Source organism: Mycteria americana, chromosome 8 (genome assembly GCF_035582795.1).
Source record: "Mycteria americana isolate JAX WOST 10 ecotype Jacksonville Zoo and Gardens chromosome 8, USCA_MyAme_1.0, whole genome shotgun sequence".
Lineage (NCBI taxonomy): Eukaryota > Metazoa > Chordata > Aves > Ciconiiformes > Ciconiidae > Mycteria > Mycteria americana.
Genome location: NC_134372.1, coordinates 17,745,446 through 17,768,662, shown reverse-complemented (window position 1 = coordinate 17,768,662; position 23,217 = coordinate 17,745,446). Strand labels below are relative to the sequence as shown.

General features: G+C 38.9%; 1 protein-coding gene across 7 annotated transcripts in view; it reads right to left on the bottom strand.

The window, feature by feature from the left end:
- Positions 1-23,217, bottom strand: part of TENM2 (teneurin transmembrane protein 2) — a 547,147-nt gene that overhangs the window by 15,587 nt on the left and 508,343 nt on the right. For 5 of the 7 annotated variants that reach the window (XM_075509420.1, XM_075509417.1, XM_075509418.1 and 2 more), the window contains 9 exons: positions 21,663-21,782; positions 19,885-20,146; positions 18,875-19,142; positions 17,585-17,728; positions 15,775-16,024; positions 12,814-12,834; positions 8,554-8,786; positions 6,868-7,022; positions 5,499-6,373 (listed from right to left, as the gene is read on the bottom strand). In XM_075509420.1, coding sequence (XP_075365535.1) covers positions 5,499-6,373; positions 6,868-7,022; positions 8,554-8,786; positions 12,814-12,834; positions 15,775-16,024; positions 17,585-17,728; positions 18,875-19,142; positions 19,885-20,146; positions 21,663-21,782 — 2,328 coding nt within the window. The remainder of the gene's footprint in view (positions 1-5,498; positions 6,374-6,867; positions 7,023-8,553; positions 8,787-12,813; positions 12,835-15,774; positions 16,025-17,584; positions 17,729-18,874; positions 19,143-19,884; positions 20,147-21,662; positions 21,783-23,217) is intronic. The other 2 variants (XM_075509421.1, XM_075509423.1) reach the window with 1 other exon arrangement.

Genomic DNA, 23,217 nt, shown 5'->3' with positions numbered 1-23,217 from the left:
ATTGAAACCAACTGGTCATCCTTCGAATGTAGAAATCCAGGGAGTGGGAAGCCTGGAAGAGAACTGGTAAATCCATTGCACTGCCTGAGAGTAACAGAAGAGAAGAGGAGCACATTTAGTATCACGGAGCTAGCTGAGTTCTTTGTACATCGTGGTTAGCTGTAAAGATGAAAAAAAATCAGTGCTTTCAACATGACTTTTTACAATTAAATCATTCAGAAACCTCAAAGGAGGCCACGTGAACTGTATAGCATATCTCCAAAATTAATACACAAATTGGCTCTTCAGTTAATACAAATATAAAATATGCCTTTCAAATCCATTGCAAATGGTTGCACCCATTCAACTGAATATTGGGGAGGAAGGAAAAAAATCACCTGTGGAGCAACAAGCCTTACCAGAACCAATGGAAGTATTAGGCAAAGAAGTAAATCAATAAAAGAAAGCATCGTGCGACCTGAAAGGGACCAATAATATATTGTGTTCATTTAAACAGTTCAGGACCAAATAAAGATTAAGCAGCATGATTTTTCTTAATAAAAGTCATAAGTTTCTACCCATATATATGTATTTATATATATATATTTTTTTTTTACCATATCAACAAGATACTGGATAAAAGATAATATGTTGAGATAATCTATGAAAGGGGGTTTGGTTAAGTCTATATAAAGATCTTCACAAAAAAATATTGAAAAATACTCGCAAGGTATAGATGAGGGAAGAACTTGATCCAGTCAAGCATCCATCTAGCAAGGAAAAACAAAAAGTACAAAAAATGGACAGTTTCAAAAATCTCCGAAGTTAATAATGAGATACGCCCTAAGAGTCTGTATGTGAACTACGTTGGTATGTTTAGTGATCAGCAGAGTGATGAAGAGAATACTTAGGTGTCAAATATTATGGAAGAGACAATGTTATTTAGGACAAACTAGAAAACTCTATAAGTGGCTTCAGCATGACTATGCAGAGCTTGTTGAACATCCAGAAAAATGGTTGGTGAAATTCCCTATCAGCAAATATATTTTAGGCAATGCAAATGAGACATTAATTTAAACTCTTCATTCACATTGCTGGGTTTTTAATTAACCCAGGAAAAATTCCTGGGGATTGCTGTGGGCTACTCACTGAAAATCTCTGTTCAAAGTGCAAGGGCAGTCTAAAAGTAAATATGGATGAGGATATACAGAGACTGAAACAGAAAAATGAGAATATTCTAATGCTATTTCTAGAAATCAGTATTTTGCCCCCCACCATGGGGCATGTTTCCCAGTGCTGGTCACAATTTTTGAAATCAGCATTGGCAGAGATTAAAAGGGTTTATAAGCAAGTGATGGACACGCTTGAAATGATACATACAAAAGTACTCTCTATGAAGATCTGCAGACCATTTAGTTTACAAGCTAGACATATAAAAAATTCACTACTTAAATTATATATACACACTGCAATACCAATGTATAAACAAGGCATTTCTGCTTTATCCATTGCATCAATAAAATCCTATTTTAAAAAAATACCTTAAAGGTAAAAAAATCAAAATTAATGAAACAGAAACCTTTTATGTACTACAAAACTTAGAAGTGACGTATTATTGAGGCTTTTTAAAAAAAATTATGTATTATGTGAGACCAAATGCTTAGTAGAATACAACACCCAGACATTTATCTGAATAATAAGAATAAAGCTATATAAGAATTAAATGGTTATATACCTTTCTTGTTCATACATGAACCCGGGTCTAATGAATTGAAAAAAGAAAATTTTGCAATGGAAAATATACTAATCGACCTTGGACTTCTTGGTATCTTCTTCAGAAGCAGCCACTTCTGATGACACAGCATCATATGAATCAGATCTGATAAGACAATCTTTATATCTTTAAATGAGGTGGGTTCTGGATACACTGAAATTCCCGAGCTTTTGTTACTGACTTCAGTTAGAGTAAGGTTTCACGTCAAGTTTTTCTACTAATAAAATTACAAGGGGAGAGTTCCTTTCTTAATCCCAGTATCTTGACAGCCTGGCAGCTCTGAGCCGGCCACAGCCAGCTCACGTGTGCTGGGCCACCAAACCGTGAGACACAGCTGAGAGCTGAGCACTTGTTTGGCACCTTCTCAGATAGCTACAAATATCTGACCTGTGCATCCCTTCAGCAGGCTTGTGATAATGCACTGAAGGCTGTTCTCCCATGTCCAATATTATGCACCTCTATACCTCATGCAATTTTTATTGCTAGCATTCTGCTCTTTGAGGTTTGGGACGTGTACTGCGCAACAGTCGGTGGGAGTAGCTAGGACAGTGCTATATACAGTACTGCAGAAAGGAGTAACAGCAGCTTTTGAGGTAACATAGAGCAAGGCAAGGTGCAGATCCACATACATTTACATATATCCCTATTTTCTCTCCCTTATAAAAACCAAGCTGATTCAAGAAGAAAACTGCAGCATTCTCTTAGGATGCTCCCAAGACCAAGTGGAATACCACTGAGGACCACTTCAAAGATCTGTGCTTCATGCTCAAAACCAAGCTTAAATTACCCCATGTGAGCCTGCTGGTAGCTGTTATATTATTTAAGAGCCTTGCCTGTTCCTACTGCAAATGAACTGCGTGCATATACACATGCACTATATATGTAATATACGTATGGAGTGTGTATACACACACACACACAAATAGTTTGTGTATGTATTTCTCTGCATATATACATGCATACCTAGATACACTGCACAAATTTAATTCTGTGAGCATTTTCAGGGTACAGTTTCAGATAAAAGAAAGGAATATACCCAATAAGATAGCACGGCACTTCAACGTCTGGTTGATATAAATGCACTGAAATACATTTTTCATAAGAACTTTAGTTCATGTAGTATTTTACTACTTAAAAAACATTTGTTCTTTTCCAGTTCTGCTGCCATATTAACAATTTTGGGTATTGACTATCTCTGTATGAATGCATGAATGTAATGGCACAGAAAACTATTTTGTTGTCCTTATAAACTCTCATTGGTTAAGTATTTCTTTAATCTTGAATTGATATTAACTTATAGCTACCAAAATAAATTGCATAATGATGAATACAGAATTTTCCCCTTGGATCTGCTTCGAAGAACAAACAGAAACCAGAAACCAGTATTGAGTGACTGTGGACTGTGATTGTTTAGGTTTGTAAATTTAATTTAAATAAATCTCATAATCTGATTAATAAAACCCTCAACTGAGATGAAAAAGCATATTAAGGAGTTATGGTAAGTCAGCTGCTTAGGATCAGCCTAAAGGAGATGCCTCTGTTTTTCTGGTATTTTGTAATGAGTATCTCCAGTGCATATACCTAACTTCTAGTCCTCACGTAGGGTTTTCCATGCACATATAGATGCATATCTTCTTTTAATGTCTTTGTGAATGGCATTTTATGGCTTTTTTTCTAACCTAGATAACAGTCACCATGTATAGTTTATTTTATACAGGCACTATAAAGTATATGCATTTTTAAGGCAAAAAATGTCTATACTGTCCTCTCATCTATGGGCTCTATGCTTATGAGAATGTATGTACAAATCTGGGAGAAAGTAAGTTATTTCCACTGCCTCATCAAAGTTACTAATAACCTAAGACATTACCTCAGGCTGTACTATTTAGACCCAAACATGGTACTTAACTTCCACTGACCTGAGGCAAGGGATGTGCATCTTTTCTTATTTGATCTTGGAAAAAAAATCTAGTCAACATGTCAGCACTATATACATGTTAAATTATATTTTCAGATGCATCTCAGTAAGGCATCAAAGCACTTACCTTCTATATTTACTTAGGAATTGTAGTACAATTTTTCTAATAAACCATGCTAACTTAGTACTTCATGTGATTCTCAGCCACCAGTTATACCGGTTTTGTAACTTGTAACTTTCTTATGACCTTTTTTAATGTTTCATTGGTTTTCATGTAGAGTTTTAAATTACTTTGCTATTTAATTTTCTACAGTTAATGACTGGTGTTTTGAGAAATAACTAGTTTATATGACTTCTGATCTGAATCTTGAGCTCGCTATTGAGGAAAAAACAACAACAAAATCTACCTAGAAGGGCATCCACATCTCATCAGCAATGATGTGAGATTTTACCACCGTCTAGTACAGTGAGCTTTTACTTGATCTTCTAATCAGGTAATGCCTTCATGCGTTCACATAACTGGATTATTTTTGTAACTAATGTGTGGTAAAGAAATACTCTTTGCAAAATATTAAGGAGAAAAAAAATCCACATCTCTACCGACAGTTTAGATGAAAAATTGCAGTGGTTCAATTTCCAGGGCCACATCAGAAGGGGACCACGAGAGGGCACTGCTTTCCTTTTTACAGAAACGAAACACATAGTGGACAAAATACTGATGTGCAATGCTGATTTAGATATATTTTGAGCAGATTGAACACAGTTCTTTTTATTCCTGCATTACTCATGTTTTCTCTAAAAAGAAAGAAAGTGGTGGCCAAGATGAATGCATTAATAAACTAAAATAGGTGTTTGTCATTGCTAGTTTGTAACCTTAAAAATAAGCCTACAATTTAAAATTAAATATAAAGCCCTATTCATACTTCCTACTCACTAATTTGAGAAATGGTATTCAGTAATCATTAATTATTTCAAACAAAATATAAGGCATCAGACTTGCCACACTTAAAAGTTATATATGTTTTCAATATATCATTTAGCTCCTATTTTTAAAATTGTTTTGATCAATAAATGGCAATAAGACTACCAAGAACAGGATAACTATTAATAAAAAATCTGACTAGTTTTTCTAAATTTTTTATATATTTCTGAACTTCATCTCTGATGAATTTCATTTAAAGAGGAAGTTCTGTCTTTTTCATCTATATGCTCATGAACACCAGTGTGCTTTTGGGTTATCTACAAATTATGGAAGTTACACCAGGTGTCTGACAGATAGCTGGGGATCTAATTTCCTCACTTGGTTCAAGAATGAACAATCAGTGAAGTTAATCAACATTTTAACAACCATGAGTAATATATGAGTCTGAACAGAAAGATACGTAATTTGAGTTCCAAAAGAAACTGCAGCATGAGGGTTCCTAGAGAGAGGCAGCTCAGTAGGAGCCATAGATTGCTGGGGGCTGGTCTGGATGTGAGTTATCTGCAGCCTTGCTGATGACTAAGAGCAGGGGCCCAATCTGGTAAATCAAACATGGGTTTCTGAATGTGGTACACAGTCCTTCGTGCTGGAGATGGGTGAGCTTCCCCACTGGCCTCAAGCAGGCAGGAATTTAGGTGGTTCGGTACCCACACAAAGGACCTGGCAAAACTGATGAAATCAAGAAGCCACTTAATCATTTCCAGTATCATACTAGACTGAGATGTAACGGCCTTATTCAGTATCAGTGAAAAGCCTACAACAAATTTCAGTAGGGTCAGTTTAGGGCCCACTCACTACCATTTGAAAAATAAATGTATGCTTAATATATCCAAAAACATTCTTACTCATAAAATGTTGTCCATCCTGTTTCATCACTCTTCGTTGCTAAGAGACCACTGTTTCCGTTATATGTCATTAATCCGAGCTCCAGGGTCTGTGTTGAGACTAGCTTGAGTCCACCATTAGTGCCAACAGCCAGCGTGACAATCTGATTATCCGGCATCAGTAAATGGCGGGGCATCCCACTGGCATCCCGACGGACCTTCAAGGAGTTGCCATTGTTGTCCATCACCTCCGTTACATCGTTATCGCTGCTATAGGTGAAATTGTACAAGTACTCCCCGGTAACAAGGCTGAGAGTGTACTGGTGAATCCCATCAGCATTGAAGACATACAGCTCCTGTTCTCCTGGAGATGCAGCTTCATATTGGTTAAAAGAATTAAGAATGGGCCTGTTTTTACTGACAGCCCTAATGCGGATATTTCCAAGATCAGCTATGTAGATGGTACCATCTGGGGCCACAGCTAAGGAAGATGGTGAATTTAAGATGGCATCAGTGGCATACCCATCATCCCCAGCATAGCAATTACAGTTGACATCATTTTTGCAATCACAGTCTGAAGCTGCCCCTGCAAGAAGGCATATTTCTCCATTGGTAGTTACCTGGCGTAGCCGATTAATTTTTTTTTCATCTGTCTCACTGATGTAAAGAACTCCTGTGTGTGAGATGGCAATGGCACTGGCTGATTCAAGTGCAGAATGAATAGCCAGTTTGCTAAGAGAGTAGTCTATACCAGGAACCTGGCAGTGCATGGGGCGTCCAGCAATAATGCTAACTTGATGATTTTCTGTGATCCGTAAAATAACATTGTTCTCTAGGACATAAAGTGAGTTGTCCATGGGATTGACAGCGAGATCAGTAGGCCACTCCAGCCGTACCTATGAGTTGCACAAATTATTACTGTAAAACTCATAACTGAAAAGTACACTTCTAGTGTTTAAAATTCCATGTGTAACAACAGCAAATTAGTGAGGGGTTTATCAGCGTAAATCATGAAACCAAGTCATGAACGGCAACTATTTCAAACAATGATTTTGTTTTTTGGAAATATTACAGCTACGTGCAGTGGTAACTTTGGCTAATTGTGTTTCTGTGCAAGGAATGAATGCTACATTGTGGAAGCTCTACAATAATTACAGAAAAACAGGCAATTAAGACAATAACTCCCATTATCTCAACCTTATTTCTCTATAGTTGCATAAATAACCTGTGTTAGCCACATTAAGAGGACAGTTCACTCATTTCAGTAATGAATCAAATATGCTATCATCTCGTGCCGCATAATGTGTTTCTTAAGTGGCCAGGCAGTCATCCAAAATAGATGCCCATCTCTTCTAAGGCAGAGAAGAAAATAAATGCAGTAAGAGTCTACCTGGGTGACATCCATGCTGGAATCACAGCTGAGAGGTCGAACAGCAGTTAGGTCATTGGAGCCCAGCAGGGTTGATATAATTCCATTCTGATCCACTTTTCTAATCATAGTGGCATCAACAAAATACATGAGTCCATACTTATCCACTGCAATTCCTGCAAATATAAAAACCAGGCATCAGTGAAGCAGTGAGGATCCTAGCTTCAAGGCAGGCTTCATCTTATTAATAAGTTTACAAGATGGTGACCTTTGTTCACTTCCCCTGTTCTTTCCTCCCTTCCAACTTGAGCACAGGTCCTGGAACCCTCAAAGTACCTGCAGTTCTGCTGAATAAATGGTAGCAAGCAGGTTTATCCTTTGGGGCTTTAAAGAAAAGAAAACCACAGAAATCCCCAAAACATGCCAAAGAGCCAGCAGAATGCATCAGCTTATTTCTAAATTCAGACTCTGTATGACATATTACATAAACCCAATTAAAAAAAAATTATCTCCTAAGTTTTAATCTCAGAAATTTGAGGCGTTGCTTTCTTCATCTGAAGGATCTAATGAGGATGAAGAATTTTTAGAAATCTTTTAAAATCACTTTAAAAATGCTGAAAAATTAAGAGGACATTATATTCTTTCAGGACTTTTTTAATTCTTTGACCTGTTGCAGTAAGGAATATGGGAAGAACATCTGGTGTTTCCAGATGAAGACACAGGGGTTTCCCACCTAGAAAAAAAGGAAAGGTTCAATGCCTGTCACATTGGGAGTCCTTAGAGAGGAAGGCACAGAATGAAAGGGTGCTCCCTTGGATGAACAGAAGGATGCTGCTGCCTGTTGAGAAGGAGGGCAGGCTTTTTCTCACTTGCCTTTCCTGCTTTGATTTGGCGCACTGCCTTGTCCGTTTCTTGGGCTGAAAATAAAATATTGATCTAAAAATTTTGTCTTCAAATGGTTGCAGTACTCTTCCTATTGGGCAGCGAGAGCAGATGCAGCTTTATCTTCTTAGCTTCTATGTAGAGGCTTAACTTAAAACATGCCAGCAGCTCTGTCCTGTTAATATACTCTGTATGTATTAACTGAAACTATATACCTATGCAAAGAAACAGGAGCTTTAATTTTTATTTGCTTTTATGATCATCTAGTTATTTTCAGCCATTGAAATAAAACCCAAAGATGTTTGAAACACCTGGCAACACATCTGATTAATTCATCCTTACAATTAAGATGGAACAATGGAAAAAAAAATCTTAAAAAGAAACACATCCCCAAATCTCTACATCATCTTGAAAACTTTTTCTTAAAAATTAGAAACTGGAAAGGGCGAAAATCCTTTTATTTTTCCTCTGCCTCTGAAGAAAAAGGGGATAGATGGAATAAAAACTCAGAAAAAAGCCACAGCAGGCAGTTTTTCTCCCCAAAGACTGTATCTCAAACAGTAATTTGTTTCCCAGTTTACATGCTTGCTTCTCGGAGTGAGCAGTACCCTGCTAATTTGTGTTCTGTTCTCCTTTTGCAGCGTTCTGTGTTGGGGTAATAAAGTTTGCTTTAACTAAACAAAGCACGAACACTTGCCAATCCACTGTAATTAAAGCCCAGAATAAAAATTACGGAGCAAGGAGTGATTTAATTGCCAGATAATTATTTCCACATCCAGCCTAGCCTCACACAGTCATTTTCTCCAGCTTCTTTTCCTACTTTACCTCGAGGGCTCATTAGGGTTGCGTCCACTGCCTTCCCTCCATCCCCACATCTGGCTTCGTCAAAGGGCAGGCATTGCTCTCCAGTCCCTGCTACCACTTCTGAGTTACCAGCTAGGTCTTTCGTGCCAGTGAGGGACTTGGCTTTGTATATCCGTCGACTATTGGTGTCTGATACGTACAATGAGCCTGAAACAGGGTCCACGGCCAGATAGTATTTATGAGCGGGATTGTTGCTTTAGAGAAAAAGAAAGCATAAAACAGAAACAGCTGAGCAGTCTAGAAACTTCACAGGCTTTCAGAGCTTAGATACTCATCAGGCACAGAGAGATCTGGAAAGAAAGTCTGACACCTTCATACAGAGGTGGGGTCTGAAGGACTACCATCTGAGGACCTAACTTGATTAGGGCCTGGTCAGTGTTTCAGAAGGATTGTCATTTTAAATCTCGTTCATCCTGCTACACCAAACCTTGCACAGCAGAGCCCAATAAGCCTAAGCTGCACAGCAGACTTTCCTCTTGATCTCTTTAGCCCTTTAGATGTGCTCCAGGTCAATTCTCTTTGGCTTATCTCTACTCGTTGCCCCCCTGCCCCCAGCCACCTTGTTTGACTTCCGTTGAAAGCAGAAGTCATAGGACTAAGATCACAGAATCAGTTTCCGAGTTACTTATATTATGCCACAAGATTTGTGAGGTCTTGTATAAATAGGAGGCAGAGGCATAACAAATTTATTTCTAAAGCAAATTTGTTCTCATTCATTCTTATCAAGATTCTCATTTACAGCAGATGAAGTTGGTTATGTAACTAAAACCAGAGACCCCAAGTGTCTGACTTTAACTCCAAACCTTCTGTTATTGAAAAACTGGTCTTCAGTTTGCGATTAGAATGGGTGCTCATATGGAAAGCTACTTCTCTTCTGAAGTATATGTTTTTTGACAGCTTGTCACATTTTGGAACTACTTTAGCAAATCATCTGCAAATTGAGAAATGTCAATCTTTGCAATATATATACATTCACACACACAGAACTGCAGTGCAGAAATATTTTCAAAATCTTGCCTGGTTAGTTTAACTCAGTTTAGTTGGATTTTAAGCATGATGTGAATTTTCCAGCCTTTGGAGCCTATGCGTGAGCGTAAATAAGGTCAATGGTGGTTTCAAAGCATAGAAGACAAATGAAGACAGGAAGAAAAAAAATGAAGGTTACTTACCAGTAACCAGAGATATTTGCCTCCAAATATCCACACTCCTAGTTTCATGTGGCAAAAGTGCCCATCTCCAAGAGTGAGGATACACAGAGGTAAGTTATGATGGACATAAGCCATTTCTTGATCAGACTCACTGAAACTACAGTAAGGCCACTTTCGGCAGATGGATTATCAGCAGCACAAAGACAACTGTGTTCATGTGGTCATGACCAGATTTGGAGGAATGAGGAGGCCCCAAAATATCACTTTCTACAGTTATCTTCCTCTATGCCAGTCTTTGACGTGTCATGATTTTAGGTCAATAACAGTTTGTTCTAAAACTGTAGAAAGTAGGAAGGAGATTGGTTTCAGCAAAATTCAGTAGGCAGAGGTAATACCATCTGCTGAAGTCTAGGAGTGTAGAAATTAGAGATGAAAAAAATACAGTAAACAAAAAATACTTGGCAGGTTTGTTTCATGCATGGATCTCAAAGTACTTTAAAAAGATGGGTATTATACCCATTTTACAGAGGAGGAAACTGAGGCACAGAGAGGTTAAGTGGTATAGACAAAGTTATGCAGGGAGACTAGTGACATGCTTGAGTTAGAGCACAATCTCTTTATTCCCCAAGTTCCTCTCCTTATCTTCAGCAGCAGACTGCACCTCTTCACTAGACCCTCATCACATTCCTTCTCATCCCTCCAAAACAAAGCTCCATCTTCTTTGCCGCATACAAAATTATTTCTTTCCATTTACAAGATTTCTCCAGTCTCTCGAGTATCTGAGCCATACAAACACCTGCACATTTGTCCCTGTTTTGAAATTCTGCTCTCTTCCTCCACCACGCTTTTCCCATAACACTGAAGAACAAACTTTGCAGTGACACTAGTGTTGTGCCATACTTCACAAATACACCCAAACTTAGCTCAAGGCTTTGCAACAGCAGCCTCAACACAACTGAGTGCTGCTGCTGCAGGCTCGCGGCTGCCGCCTCCCTGCTGGGCTCTGGCCCAGAGTGCCTTTTGCCTGGCCCTTCTAAAACACATGGCACCCCCACCTCCACAAACGGGGAGACCTGAGGCAAGTACAAACTGGAGCTGGGCACAGACATGGCTGCTTGCCGCCGGAGGCAGGGGCCTTGCTTGGTCTCAGCGATGGGAGCTGCTCACAACAGGTGCCTGGGGGAGCTGCTCTGCTGCCTGACAGGGAGCAGCAGCCACTCAGCGAGACGGGAAGGGTCTCCCTTCTTTTCGGACATGATTTTGCCAGCCTGTGCCTGCCTTCCTGAGTGAGCACACCCCTGCTTCCCTTCTGCGCACAGCTAGCCTTGGGTATGTCCCACTGTTACCAGGATGGGATAAGGTATGAGCCAGGGTAAAGAGCAATGGCAGAACATGGGCTTATTTCCCTCTCCTCTCCTGCAGTCTTTGGTGTGTCCATGGAGCTCACCCTGCCTTTCTCCTCTGGAATCTCCCTCAGGGCAGTTTTACCAGGGAGTCAGTCATGAGCTTTTGTTCCAGATCAAGGAGCAACTCACTGGCGCTGCAGACCTGCTGTATACCCCTTTACTCTTTCCTGAGCTTGGTAAGGGAACAGATAGTGGAAGACTCTCCACATAAAATATTTGAGTGACTTTGGCAGAAAATGACTGGCGGAAGGTGACATGCATTCACCGTGTCCCCAAAGAATCTACGAGATTATTACCTCAAACAGGGATGTATTTTATAAATGAGTAGTCAATATTTCTCAAGCTGGCACCTGAGCAATTAAAGACCTCTGCCTCTCTTTTCTCCGTGCCATTGTAATCTTTTATTCGAGTTATAGGAAGCCAAGGAAAGTACCTTGTTTTAAAAGATTTTCCATACCATTCGGTGTCGCTCAGAGGCCTCTGCCAATAACGTCTCCCCCTCTAGCCCTCCCCGATGGATGCAGCAGTTACCACCACATGCAGCCTTACTCGGGTCTGTGAGGGAGCCTGGTGCCTGACAGCAAATACAGGCAGGATCAGCTTGTCCTCCCTATTCTTCTCATACGTGCATCAGATTCACAACAGTGCAACAATAGCTTTTCTTTAAATTTAACCAAAAAGAGAAGCTGCTCAGAGCAAATCTCTAAGCACCTGAAAAATTAACTAAGCTTATAGTTGCAAATGAGGAGCCTCCAGCATCACCAATAATCATTAGCAAATTGTGAATGAATTCATCCAGATAAGAAAATTCAGTGGAGTTACACTTGCTATACCAAAATATATTGTAAAGGGGAAATTACACTGTTTAGTCCAGACATCTTTTGCATCTAAGTTGTATTATAGAAATGGAAAGCATGATTTTTAAAGGGTGATGCACAGGACACTCTAGAATAGTTTACAACAGCTCTTCTTGTTCTTGCCCTTGATATTATCCAGGGCAGACATCTCCCCCCATCCCAAGTGTGGCATGGAAGAAGGTACAAGCGCTTCCTACGCTGCTGCCATCGAGAAGGCCTAGTGCTCAGGTGAGATGATGAAAAATCTTTTCTCCTAACGTCTGGAAAGGTTACGCCTCCTTCGTGAGTCTTGCAGTGACTGCATCTAGTGGTTGCATACAACCAGCCCCACAGGTTGACTGACTGTTAAATGTATTTGATGAAAGAAAATAGAAACTAAATCATGGAAAAGGACAGAGGGTTCAGAAAATCATTAATGACTGGAACATGAGGTTTTGACCTATTTGCATCATTAGTGCTTTTGTGAACCTTTCCAGCATTTGTAAAACTGCTGTTGTAGTTTACCTCAACCATTTTCACCAATTATAGACAGCAGGGAGAAGTGTTTATATAGAAGTTAGCTTGGGGTTCATTATACTTGCATTCTACTAGAAAATTCTAATTACTGTCAGAACTTATTTGGTTGCTTTTTGACTGCATTTCATAATTGCTAACGCTTATCATATTCATAACACACAATTAGCACATAAAAATGTTTCTATATATGGTACATGAAGAACATAACATTACACAAGAAGCACAACACAAAAAGCAAACACAATGAAGCAAACAAACCATATCAAATTATATGGGAAAGAGCTCGTGTCTTACCTATGTTTAAACTCTTTATTTCTTTATAGAAAGGGAACAGAAGAAAAAAGAACAAACAGTTAGCTGAAGAATAGATGGTAAAGCAAACATAGTATTTGTTTTATTTTACAAAAGGACACAGGAGAAGATATCTCTTTTCAGCACTAGCCTTAGCTTGGTTTATGGATGAAGAGCGACGGGGAGTGATAGAGTTGCAAGCCAGTTCCCTAGAAGGATACCTCTGCCCCCAACCCCCACCCCCCAGATATTTTACAGAAATCTTTCTGAAGCATTGAAAGAGTTTTCACATGGAAATACGTGTAGCTTGTGGGCTGGGAGCGAGAGAAACTGGCAGTTTTCTGAATACGGAACTGGGAAGGGGGAAGCACTGGGCTTAGGATATTGTCCAACAGTTGAAGGCAACCTCTTTAATCAAAATAGTTTTCCAACAGGCTATTTCTAAACAAATTTTCCTCTCCCCCCAGTCTCTAAAATAATTGCTTAAAGCAAGTTGGGATGCTACTTGGTATCTATTTAAGCCCATCAAAGCAAATCTTAGGGTAAAAAAAACCTAAGTGAGCAGTAAGATACTGTACGGTGGGAAATATATAGCATTAATTGATCCCTAGTTTATTGTCTAGACACAAAGTCAAAGAAAAAGTGTTCTCTACTTCCCAGAAGTAAATTAATACATTCTCCACGCCACAGTGTTTCACTGTGTTTATGTAATTTCCATTTAGGAATATCCACTGAATGAAGCAAAGAGGTGCATGACTCCTGCACTCAGCTGCAGCACTCAATGCACAGCCCCAAACTTGCAATACCAACATAAAGCATGACATGCAACACTCTTGAATCAAAATCCCTGTTAGCCACTCAGATCAGGCACCTTCATAAAGGACAGTGTGAAGCACATATGCACACTGGGATGTTCTGACTTATAAAGTTACTCAAGATTTATATTAGCTTATGTAAAACAAAAATTATATCCATTGTGAAACCTAAATAAAGTGATGTATTTGGTTTGTAATACTTATGAACATACTGTTTGCAACATTATTCAAGCTACTTTATACTAGCTGAAGATTCTACTCTCATTCATACTTAAATGGCTCTAATCGTCAAACTCTTACCCATGTAACTCATACAGATTTTAAGATGGACCACTGAATCATGATTACTGCTATAGATGATGTTTGCTGCAATGGACCTTAATTCCCTTTAGAGGAACAGGGGGTAAAAGACATCCCTGCAAATCCTAAAAATCTGTGTGTCAAGTCATTTGCAGCTGTCCAACAACACTCAAAATACAATAGCTTTATTGTTCATTGCTAATAGTTATAACAAAAGCTAAAGAAACTATGCTATGGAAAACAAACTTTCACAAAAGAAAAGAGAAAGTGGACAAAAGCAGATTAAGAAGTCCATCTTCTGTTTCTTTACTGATGTCCTTTCCCATTTTTCCTCACGTGCTGAAAAGCCCAAGTTCTATCTTGCATACAGAGAAAGCAAAGTACTCAGGCTAATACTCTTGTCAACTTGGAGTCAACATTTTCAAATATCAGGTGTGCTAGGAAACTTTGTCCCTGGCTGATATTAGGAAGTGAGGTGCATATAAATGCCTTCTATTAAGTATCCTAATTTGAAAATGTTTCTCTTCAGCTATAAAGCTGGAGTCCTATTTACTAGAAAGTTAAACAGAACTGAACATTCAAAAAAAAATCAGCATATTCTATATAACGCAGAATTATAGTGTATATTGATGTAAATATTTGTAGCAGGTCACACATCCATACTAGCTACCTTCTGTGGTTTATACTAAGCTGCTAGCAGGAAGCACTGGGTGATCTATGACTTTTTTTTTTTTTAAATATAATGAGGCAGCCTGATGGTGTATGAGGTAGGTGTCAGAGAATGATTTCAGAGTAGAATTGGCCTGAATTAGATCTCTTTTCTTCTATATAAATCAGAATTCACAACAGTGACATCAACAGAATGACATGAATGGAAGAGAGGTGTAAAATAGATCCTCCTATCCTCTAACAGTCCAATCATTTTGCACTTTTCCCCACTAATTAAAAATTAAAAGTACAGTGGAAGCAGAGGAATTGGTTATTGGCCATATCATTAAAAAAAGGCTAATGACCTAAATTCACTCAATGTACTTTGCAGCTATATCCAATTTACAAGAGCACTAATCCTATTGCCTGAGTGGGCTTCAGAAGTATCAAAGACAGCCAATGCAAGCTATTTTTTCCCGTTTTTCTGCAAATACTCAACAGTGCTGTAACTATAAGGTCCAGTTACATGAGTTATGGTTTGAAGCAATAGCTCTTGCCTGTCCTAGAAGAATGAAAAAAGGAGATGGAACAGAAATGGGTGAAGTGGTACACTCTACACTACTTCCCTGTTAAGTGACCAAATCTTAATGTTGGGGGGGGGACACATGACTGGGATGGGGGAACAGAGATCTCAAAAAGAGTTCTGATGATGCAAAGTGACTCTGTATGTCAATCGTAACTGCACTTGCCAACCTACAGAAATAGACTTATGAGTATGGGAAAGAAGTGGAAAAGTGGGTCTCAAAACCATTGATAGGAAAACCTTCCTTCTAACCTCGTAACACTGTTATACCTGTGCTTATCACTGTGGCTCAATACCTAAGGGCAGTAAATTCTGTAGTTTTCAGACAAAACTAAATGATGTATAGTTTTGAGAGGAGATTGTATCAAATGATCACTGACAGGACAGAAGAAGGTGGTTTGTACTTTTTGTACAAGTTGGTTTGTACTCTTTAGTCCTTCTCTATAGTCATTGCTCTGATAAGCTACAGACTTTGAACCATGCATTTCTGTGCCCCATTTCTCCACTGGAATTTAAATAGGTTGAAAGTGACAATGTTTTACAAAATTATAAGAAGTAATGGTAAAGGCTGATTTGAGCACAGGCTACAGAAATGATGTGCTTAGATTAACACCTTACCTCAGCTCCAATATACTAGTAACGTTCCTGGATGGGAAGATACGTCGAATATAGTTAAAATCTCCCACAAAGAGACTTCCATCAATACCCACTGCCAGTGCTACAGGGGCCAAAAGCTTATTTCCTTCTGCCAGACCATTGCAGCTAGGACAGGATATGCTTCTTCGGCGACCATTCCCCATAATGCTGGTTATCACAGCTGGCTGCTGAGTTAGAAACTGATTTTCTCCATTGCCTTTGTGCAATATACCTAATAACGAAGAGGAGAAGAAGTGGTTATTACAATCATTCATTGCAGGGGACTTCAGGTAGTTCTCTTTTCAACAGCTGCTGTTAACGACTGTACGCTGAAATGACTTCAGCACTTGGTTCTGCAAAAAGAGTGAAAGAGCTTTGCAGTAGTAAAAAATAAAGGTGTAATGAAGATTATCTGTTAAAAACCACACATATATACAACTACAGACCCAAACCTAAACCCAGAGTCCTTTGGTATTCATTATGAAAGAAGACACTGCCATACATCCCTCTGGGCTGGCACGATGCTTTAGACTGTCTTATTAACTAGGAAGTGAGAATGCCAACAGTGGAGAGGACGTGTTCCGTATTTGTGTCCCTGGATCCTCTCACTCCAGTTTCCTATGTTACTTTTTGTTTGGAATTTTGTGCCAACCTTACTATTCTCTTTCCACCTCTCAGTCGTTCACACTTTTTTCATGGAAAATGAAAAATGAGAAATGGAGATGCCAGAGAAGAGGATAGCACAGAAAATGAAAAGATAGGAGAAAAATGAAACTCCTAGAAGGGCTGCTAAGGACCAGTGATGAACGGCAAGAGGGAGGCTAGTGGTAAGGATCTTTATTAGGCTTCAAGAAATGCCTTTAGGATAGGATTTCTTTTCAAAATACTTGTTCAAAGAGAAGACCCCTGCTCCAAGAAGGGAGTGGATTCTCTGACAGAGTGACCATTTTCAGTGTATCAAAGATTGTAGATTTCTGGCCGGAAACTTTTAGCCTCATGGTCTTTTGGAAATGCAGTTGTATGATCCTAATGTAAATTAACTGGCTCCCCACTGGTGACGACAGTGAATATCATGCACTATCCAAATAGCTATCTCAACAGTGTTTGATCCGCTGCACAGCACTTAAATTGTGTTCAAATAGCCTGATCTTGCCTGTTCTGAACACTACTTTAGATTTCTTGAGCAACAATATAGTTTGCAATTTGTTAGTGCAAGGATCAGCAGGGAGGCTGTAGAAAACACTGTACAGGGATCAAATGAAATATATGCTAAGCATTCAGCTCCCTAAAAGTCTCTCGTGAAATATGAAGACCAGGAACATTCAGCTTAGGATATGTAAAGACAAAGAGAAGTGAGGAAAAAACAAACAGGTGACAAAAGACAAGACAAATGAGACTCAGTATCTCGTCACAGACTCATACTACTTTTAAGCCCCATGTCAGATTAGAGGGAAGAAGGTCAAACAAGAGGAACCAGGAACGGGTGTGGTTAAGGTCAGAAAAACAGGGAAGGAAGACAGAAAGGCATTACACAGGAATAAATGAACAACAGAATAGAGGATAAAGATCTGGGCTTTGAGAAAGTCATGCTGTGCAGAACAGTAAAATATCTGTTGGAATTCTACAAAAATTTTCTGACAACTGAAACATGTCCCATACCTTACTGAGATAAAGATGAAACAAAAAGAGTGGAGAAATTGCATTTTTTAAAGTGTAAATATAATGCAAATAAAAAGTGTTCACAGACAAAACTCCATATAGCACAGAAAACACATGGGATTAACTAACTCACCACTCTTGACATTAAGTACATGATGTTTATCCAAAGACCATCCTCCTAAATTTGAAGGATCTAGTTCAAATCCTTGCAGCAGTGCTGTCCTCTTCTCCCATAAAATGAGACTGGGGCAAGTCTCATACTCAAAACCCACAGAAACTGAAATAAAATAAAACAAAATAAAATAAAATCTAATATACTTGCTGAACAAACACTGAATTAAACGTCCAGAGCACATTCAAATCATTCAGCATTCCAGTTCCCCAGCCCCCTCAAGAAGATGGAGTGATTATATTCGTCTCTTTTATTCTACAATATTAAATTCAGATCTTTGACTAGACACAAATTTGAAACTTCATTCACATGTACTCTGCAGGGATCTGATCACTTCTCTTTGAATAGCTGGTATTGGGAAGTGACTGGTTTGTTGAGAGGAGAGTGAGAAATATAATTTTAAAAATATAATAAAATTATTCTATCAGATAACAGGACAAGATCAAACTCTTAATTTGCCAGATGTTCACAGCATTTATTTAGTGTGTTCATTTTACACTCTATATACCAAGGAGCAGTGAAACTTTGTGTGCTTTTAAGCACACACACTGTAAGGATTACTCAGGAAAGCAATACCTTATGCAATAATGTAAGAAAGAAAAGCTATAGCAAAGAAGATTTTAGAAAATATAGAAAAGAAATAAGATTTTAAAATTAAGTTTCCACACTGGCACAGCTCTGATGCCCATTTTTAGCACTGTTGTATCAAAATTGTTCTGTTATTCAAATGAAAACTTAAAAATATTACGATGATCACTCTTTTTCCCACCCACTAGAACCAAGTAAACTAAAAACAGCTATAGAACTACAAGACTGAACAGCATTAGGAAGACACCATTTTCATTTCAAATGTTATTATACCACAAGACGCTATAATAACAGCACGCATAAAAATCCAAATGCACTGAAGAATGCCAGCCATCCAGCATGTTCATTTGTTAACTGAAAGAAAATAAAAACATAGTGATGGACCAGTTTCACCTAAGTTCCTGTGGCCAGTTTTTCCCATTGTCTGATCTAAACCTTCTAAGTCAGCTATTGATCAGGAAACACAGGCATGTTGATAGAGTTTAGACCCTCTGAATGTGATCTTTAATGTGTAAAAGAAACATAATACAAAGATAAATTGTGTCAGGAAGACAAGAGCTGTTTAGTCTACACTTGCTTCTCCGTAAGAAATCTTTGCAGTTTTCTTACTAAGAATTACAGGTGTTATTTAGAAAGTTTTGGAGCTTGTATATGCTGACTTACCTACAGCATCTGACAACCCATAAACCTTCTGACCATATGCATCTGTTTTGTCCCAGATAAATGTATATGCCAAGTTGGGAGATGCCTGAAAAGATTTTTGAAACAGATGCCCTTCTACTGCTACCATCAAATGAACTTTGATTAGATTCAGTGGCACAAGTGACTGAGTCATGGCGATCTTAAGTAAGGATTTGTATCCAGCAGTACGGGAACTCAGGTAGCTGAGCTTTATACTAGAGCCAGGGATCTCAATTTCTTCATGAAGAACCTGAATAGGAAAAAGATCAAACATTTTACATTAGTGCTTTGTTATTTTTTTCAGAATAATATTGCCTTGCATATTCTTATGAATATTTCATATTCAAGAAATGCCTTGCATTTCTACTACAGGGAATGGTTATCCTCAAATCAGTTCAGGGATGCAGTTCAGCTACCATTTCTGAACAAATAATTATTTGGCATCTGTGTACACTTCTTTTTAAGACGCCACTGCTGGCAAAAGTGCAAATAAGTACAAGTAGTTTTACTGCAAGTTATATGCAAGGGGAACATAAGAAATACAGTTACAGGAACCTGCAACTTCCACTAACAGTTAGTATAAAGTAAAGAATAACTGAATAAAGTAGTGAAACAATAGTACCAGTAGAGTTTTCTTTTGTCCTAAATAACATACAAGAAAACAGCCTGCAGTTAGCAGCACACACCAAGCCTTTGCAAAATTCTCTTGAAACACCTAAGCTGTCAACTGAAATACAGAGATATACTTGATATATTGTATGATAATGGAAGGTGCAAGGCATCAAAGATAAATGTGTCTGGGTGACATAAACCTAGGATGTCTCCTGCAGACCTCATTAGAAAACCTGGTATCTGTCAGAATGAATGCAACTCTACAAAGGCATTGCTACAGCAATTCCAGAGGACAAATGCTGACTCTGTGGTAAGTGCTCAGGTCAGCACTAGCATCTGACCACTGATTTCTATATCCTTTTCACTCACACTGTTCTTACCTGGGTTTCTGGTACAATGGGATTCCGGCCAGGAGCATCACTGAAGAAAGTTGAAAGTGGTGATGAAATGATGACTGGATCAGGACGGACAAAGCCACTTAGATCACAGCTGGGAATGGAGTTCTCCTCTGTCTTCATCACAAGTGTGTCCATGGCATAGAAGCTATTCCATGGCAGCCATACTGTCCTTTCCTGACTCATAAATGGGGCTCGTTCAAAGTGCAAGGTTAGGGATGCTCCGCCATTTGCAACCAAGTCAAATCTAGAAAAATGTGGGGTTTAGAAGTGACAAGACTGAATAATTCCAGTAATAGCATTCCTGGCTAATGAAAGAGGTATATAGATATACCTATAGGAATAGGTATATTTTAAGTGTCATGCTCAAATGATCAGTAATGGGATGTGAACCTTGGCAACTAAACAACTGAAATCCAGCCAAGACAAGCAATGATTTGAAGTTACCTGGACAAACCTTGTTCCTATATATTATAAAATCTGCATTAAATAATTAAAAAAAACCCAACAAACAAACCATCACATTTATTATTACAAGTCACCTTTATATATAAAATCAGCAGAGAAGCCAAGTCCATACTTAGCTGGACAATGAACTACCCCTTTCCTAAAAGATGCTGTCCATCAAGCACAGAAGGGGACACATGGCAGTAAGAGAATAGTAATGAAAAGTTTTGCTGTTTGTGTTCTACAAACACGATAAGAATTCCTGTCCCCAGGACAATTGATCTATCATTTTTCAGAGAGATTAGGTATTTACTCCCAACCCGCTATGTAATCATAGCAGTAATGTGGAGCTGCACAGGCATTTTGAAATCTGGCCTAAATGAGTAAAATACTTCTAGATTGTTCTGACAACAGAAGTAGGTATAAATTGTTTCATGTAAATGCTGGCAATGTAACAAATTACTCAATGATTTCAATAATCTATTCTGATCTAAATACAGTTCAGCTCACCATTTACTGTAATATTAAACCACTGAAATCAACCACTTTATACTTTTATTATAACAGAATAATATTCTGGGAAATGTGGAAATGAAATACTCCCTATAGTTCAGTTGACTCATATTAATTATTTCAATTCAATTGTTTGTATGCAAGATCAAGATAAAATGGCAAATGTTTACAATGCATGTGTCACAGATATTCTGTTTTAGTTACCACAGCCAGTAAACTAGATAAACCATGACACATTGATTTTTGTTTATCTGAATTTGTGTGCATTTCAAATCAGCTGATACAAGGGGGAAAAAGTACTTTTTTGCACAGCAGGAAATTGTCTAAATATATTCAATTAGAATCTTTTGATTACATTCTACCCTGAAGAAACTCAAAAGATAGTGGATCCTCAAAAGGAAGGAGAGGCAGAAGGGAACTTTTAACAAAATATACTGTTCTATAATTATACTACTTTTTTTTTTGTCTAGCAGTGTTAGCCTGCCTTGCATTTTAAAATAAAATATTTCTGGTCTCAGCTGGATATTACTGTAGTCCACAAATGTTTTCATAGATACAGAGCAATTTATTTGAAAGAAGTCTGCCTGCTAACACATTATTATCAGAAGTCAGCCTTTTCATGATTACTTGCAGTTAGTATTCAAAATGCCATGTGAAAAATTACTTTTGTGTTTACTTAATAGCTCTTTGCCCTGGGAGGAATGCAATGCATGATACCACATGGTTCCATTAGATCACACCATCTGTTAATCAGCAAAGATACTACATACGAAATAGGTACTCAATGAAGCAAGCAAACTCACGTGCCATCCTGACGAGTGATGGTATAGCCATACTTTGGATACTTGACAAATGACACATTGACCCCAACTAGAGGAGTTCCATCTGTAGTCACCACTTGGCCTCTTATAAGAGACACAAGACTGAAAAAGAAAGATAATTAAAAGCATTAAAGTTAGTTACAAAAGCAAAATTACATTGTTTATAAACTGAGTAGTGGAACACTTGTGCCTCATTTACTCTGAATCCAATTTACTCCAAAGATTTTTAGAATACTGAAGATACCACAATATTGCCCAGCTCCCTCTATACAGTTAAATCAAGAAAGTGCTTATCCATGCAGTGAGGTCTGTGTATACAGAATGGGAGTAAGTGCCTTCCTTGTCTAATGAGGCTTTGTCTCATTGTATAACAAGGCCTTGCAGAGTAGAAAGCTACCGCACATTCAGCCAAGCCAGAACTGTGACCCTGAAGTGCCCACTGAAACAACTGGGCACATCTCAAAAACCTCCCTGGGTACAATAGTGTGTCTCTGGATGCCTAATACACTTGAAAAATATGGTGTAATGCCATACCTCTTTTTTATACGACCAATTTTCCAATTGGTGAAATTAAGGAATGTGAAATTAAGGTTCACGTTCCTTCATCTTAGGGAGTGACTGATGTTTGTACACTGCTTTTGGTCCTGATTTGTAACCCTTGCTTTTCACTTTGTCAACAGGAGAAAGGATTTGGTTTTAAGGCCAGCTTTACGCACACTCAAAATAAAGGGTTTTCTTAGCCAACAGGTTAAGCAACTTTGCTTAACCTAAAGGAGACAAAGACGGGTTATTCCTGTAAGAGGCACAGTCAGTCTTTTTCTTTTTTGAGAGTGCTTTGCTGCTGCTGCTAAGTGCACAGCGGGCAGAAATTGCTGCTGCCTGCCTGGCTGCATTCTCAGCCTCCTGAGCGCTGGAAGTAGCAAGCCCCACTTCTCCCTGCTCTGCTGCTCTCTGGCACGGCCAGTCCGTTCCTGCCCCTCGCCTCACCTCGCCTCGCCTCTCACAGCTGGAGAGGAGTCTCCATCCCCTGCCTCCTTTCCCTTCCACCTTCCCTGTACCCTGAGAGAAGCAGATCGGTGAGTGGGGGAAGCTGCACGGTAAAAGGGAAACGGAAAAGGAGAAGATCCTTGCAGATGGTTTCCATTTCTACACTGGAAACATGAGAAAAGGAGAAAGCGATCCTGGGAAAGAGGGAGAAAGCTAAATCCCGCTGCAACCCATAACCTCAGGGACTGCAAAATTGCGTTTTGTTGTAGCCCTAGGTGAAGAGGTTTCTATTTCAGCACTACGTGCGTCGAGCATGATCCACCAACTCCCATCTATGGATGTGGGCCAGAAAATGAAAAGCCCTGTTTCTGAACTGACTCTGTGCTGGCAGGACTGGAGCTGCCCCTGAACCTCAGCAGGCTTCAGGCACACCAACAGGCACAGCATCCTGGCACCACAGACTTCTGGGCCCAGTCCGAGCTGTAGGACAAGGGGATTAAAGTGAGCCGTGTTTTGCCGAAAACTGACAAAATGCAGTCGAATTCTGGGA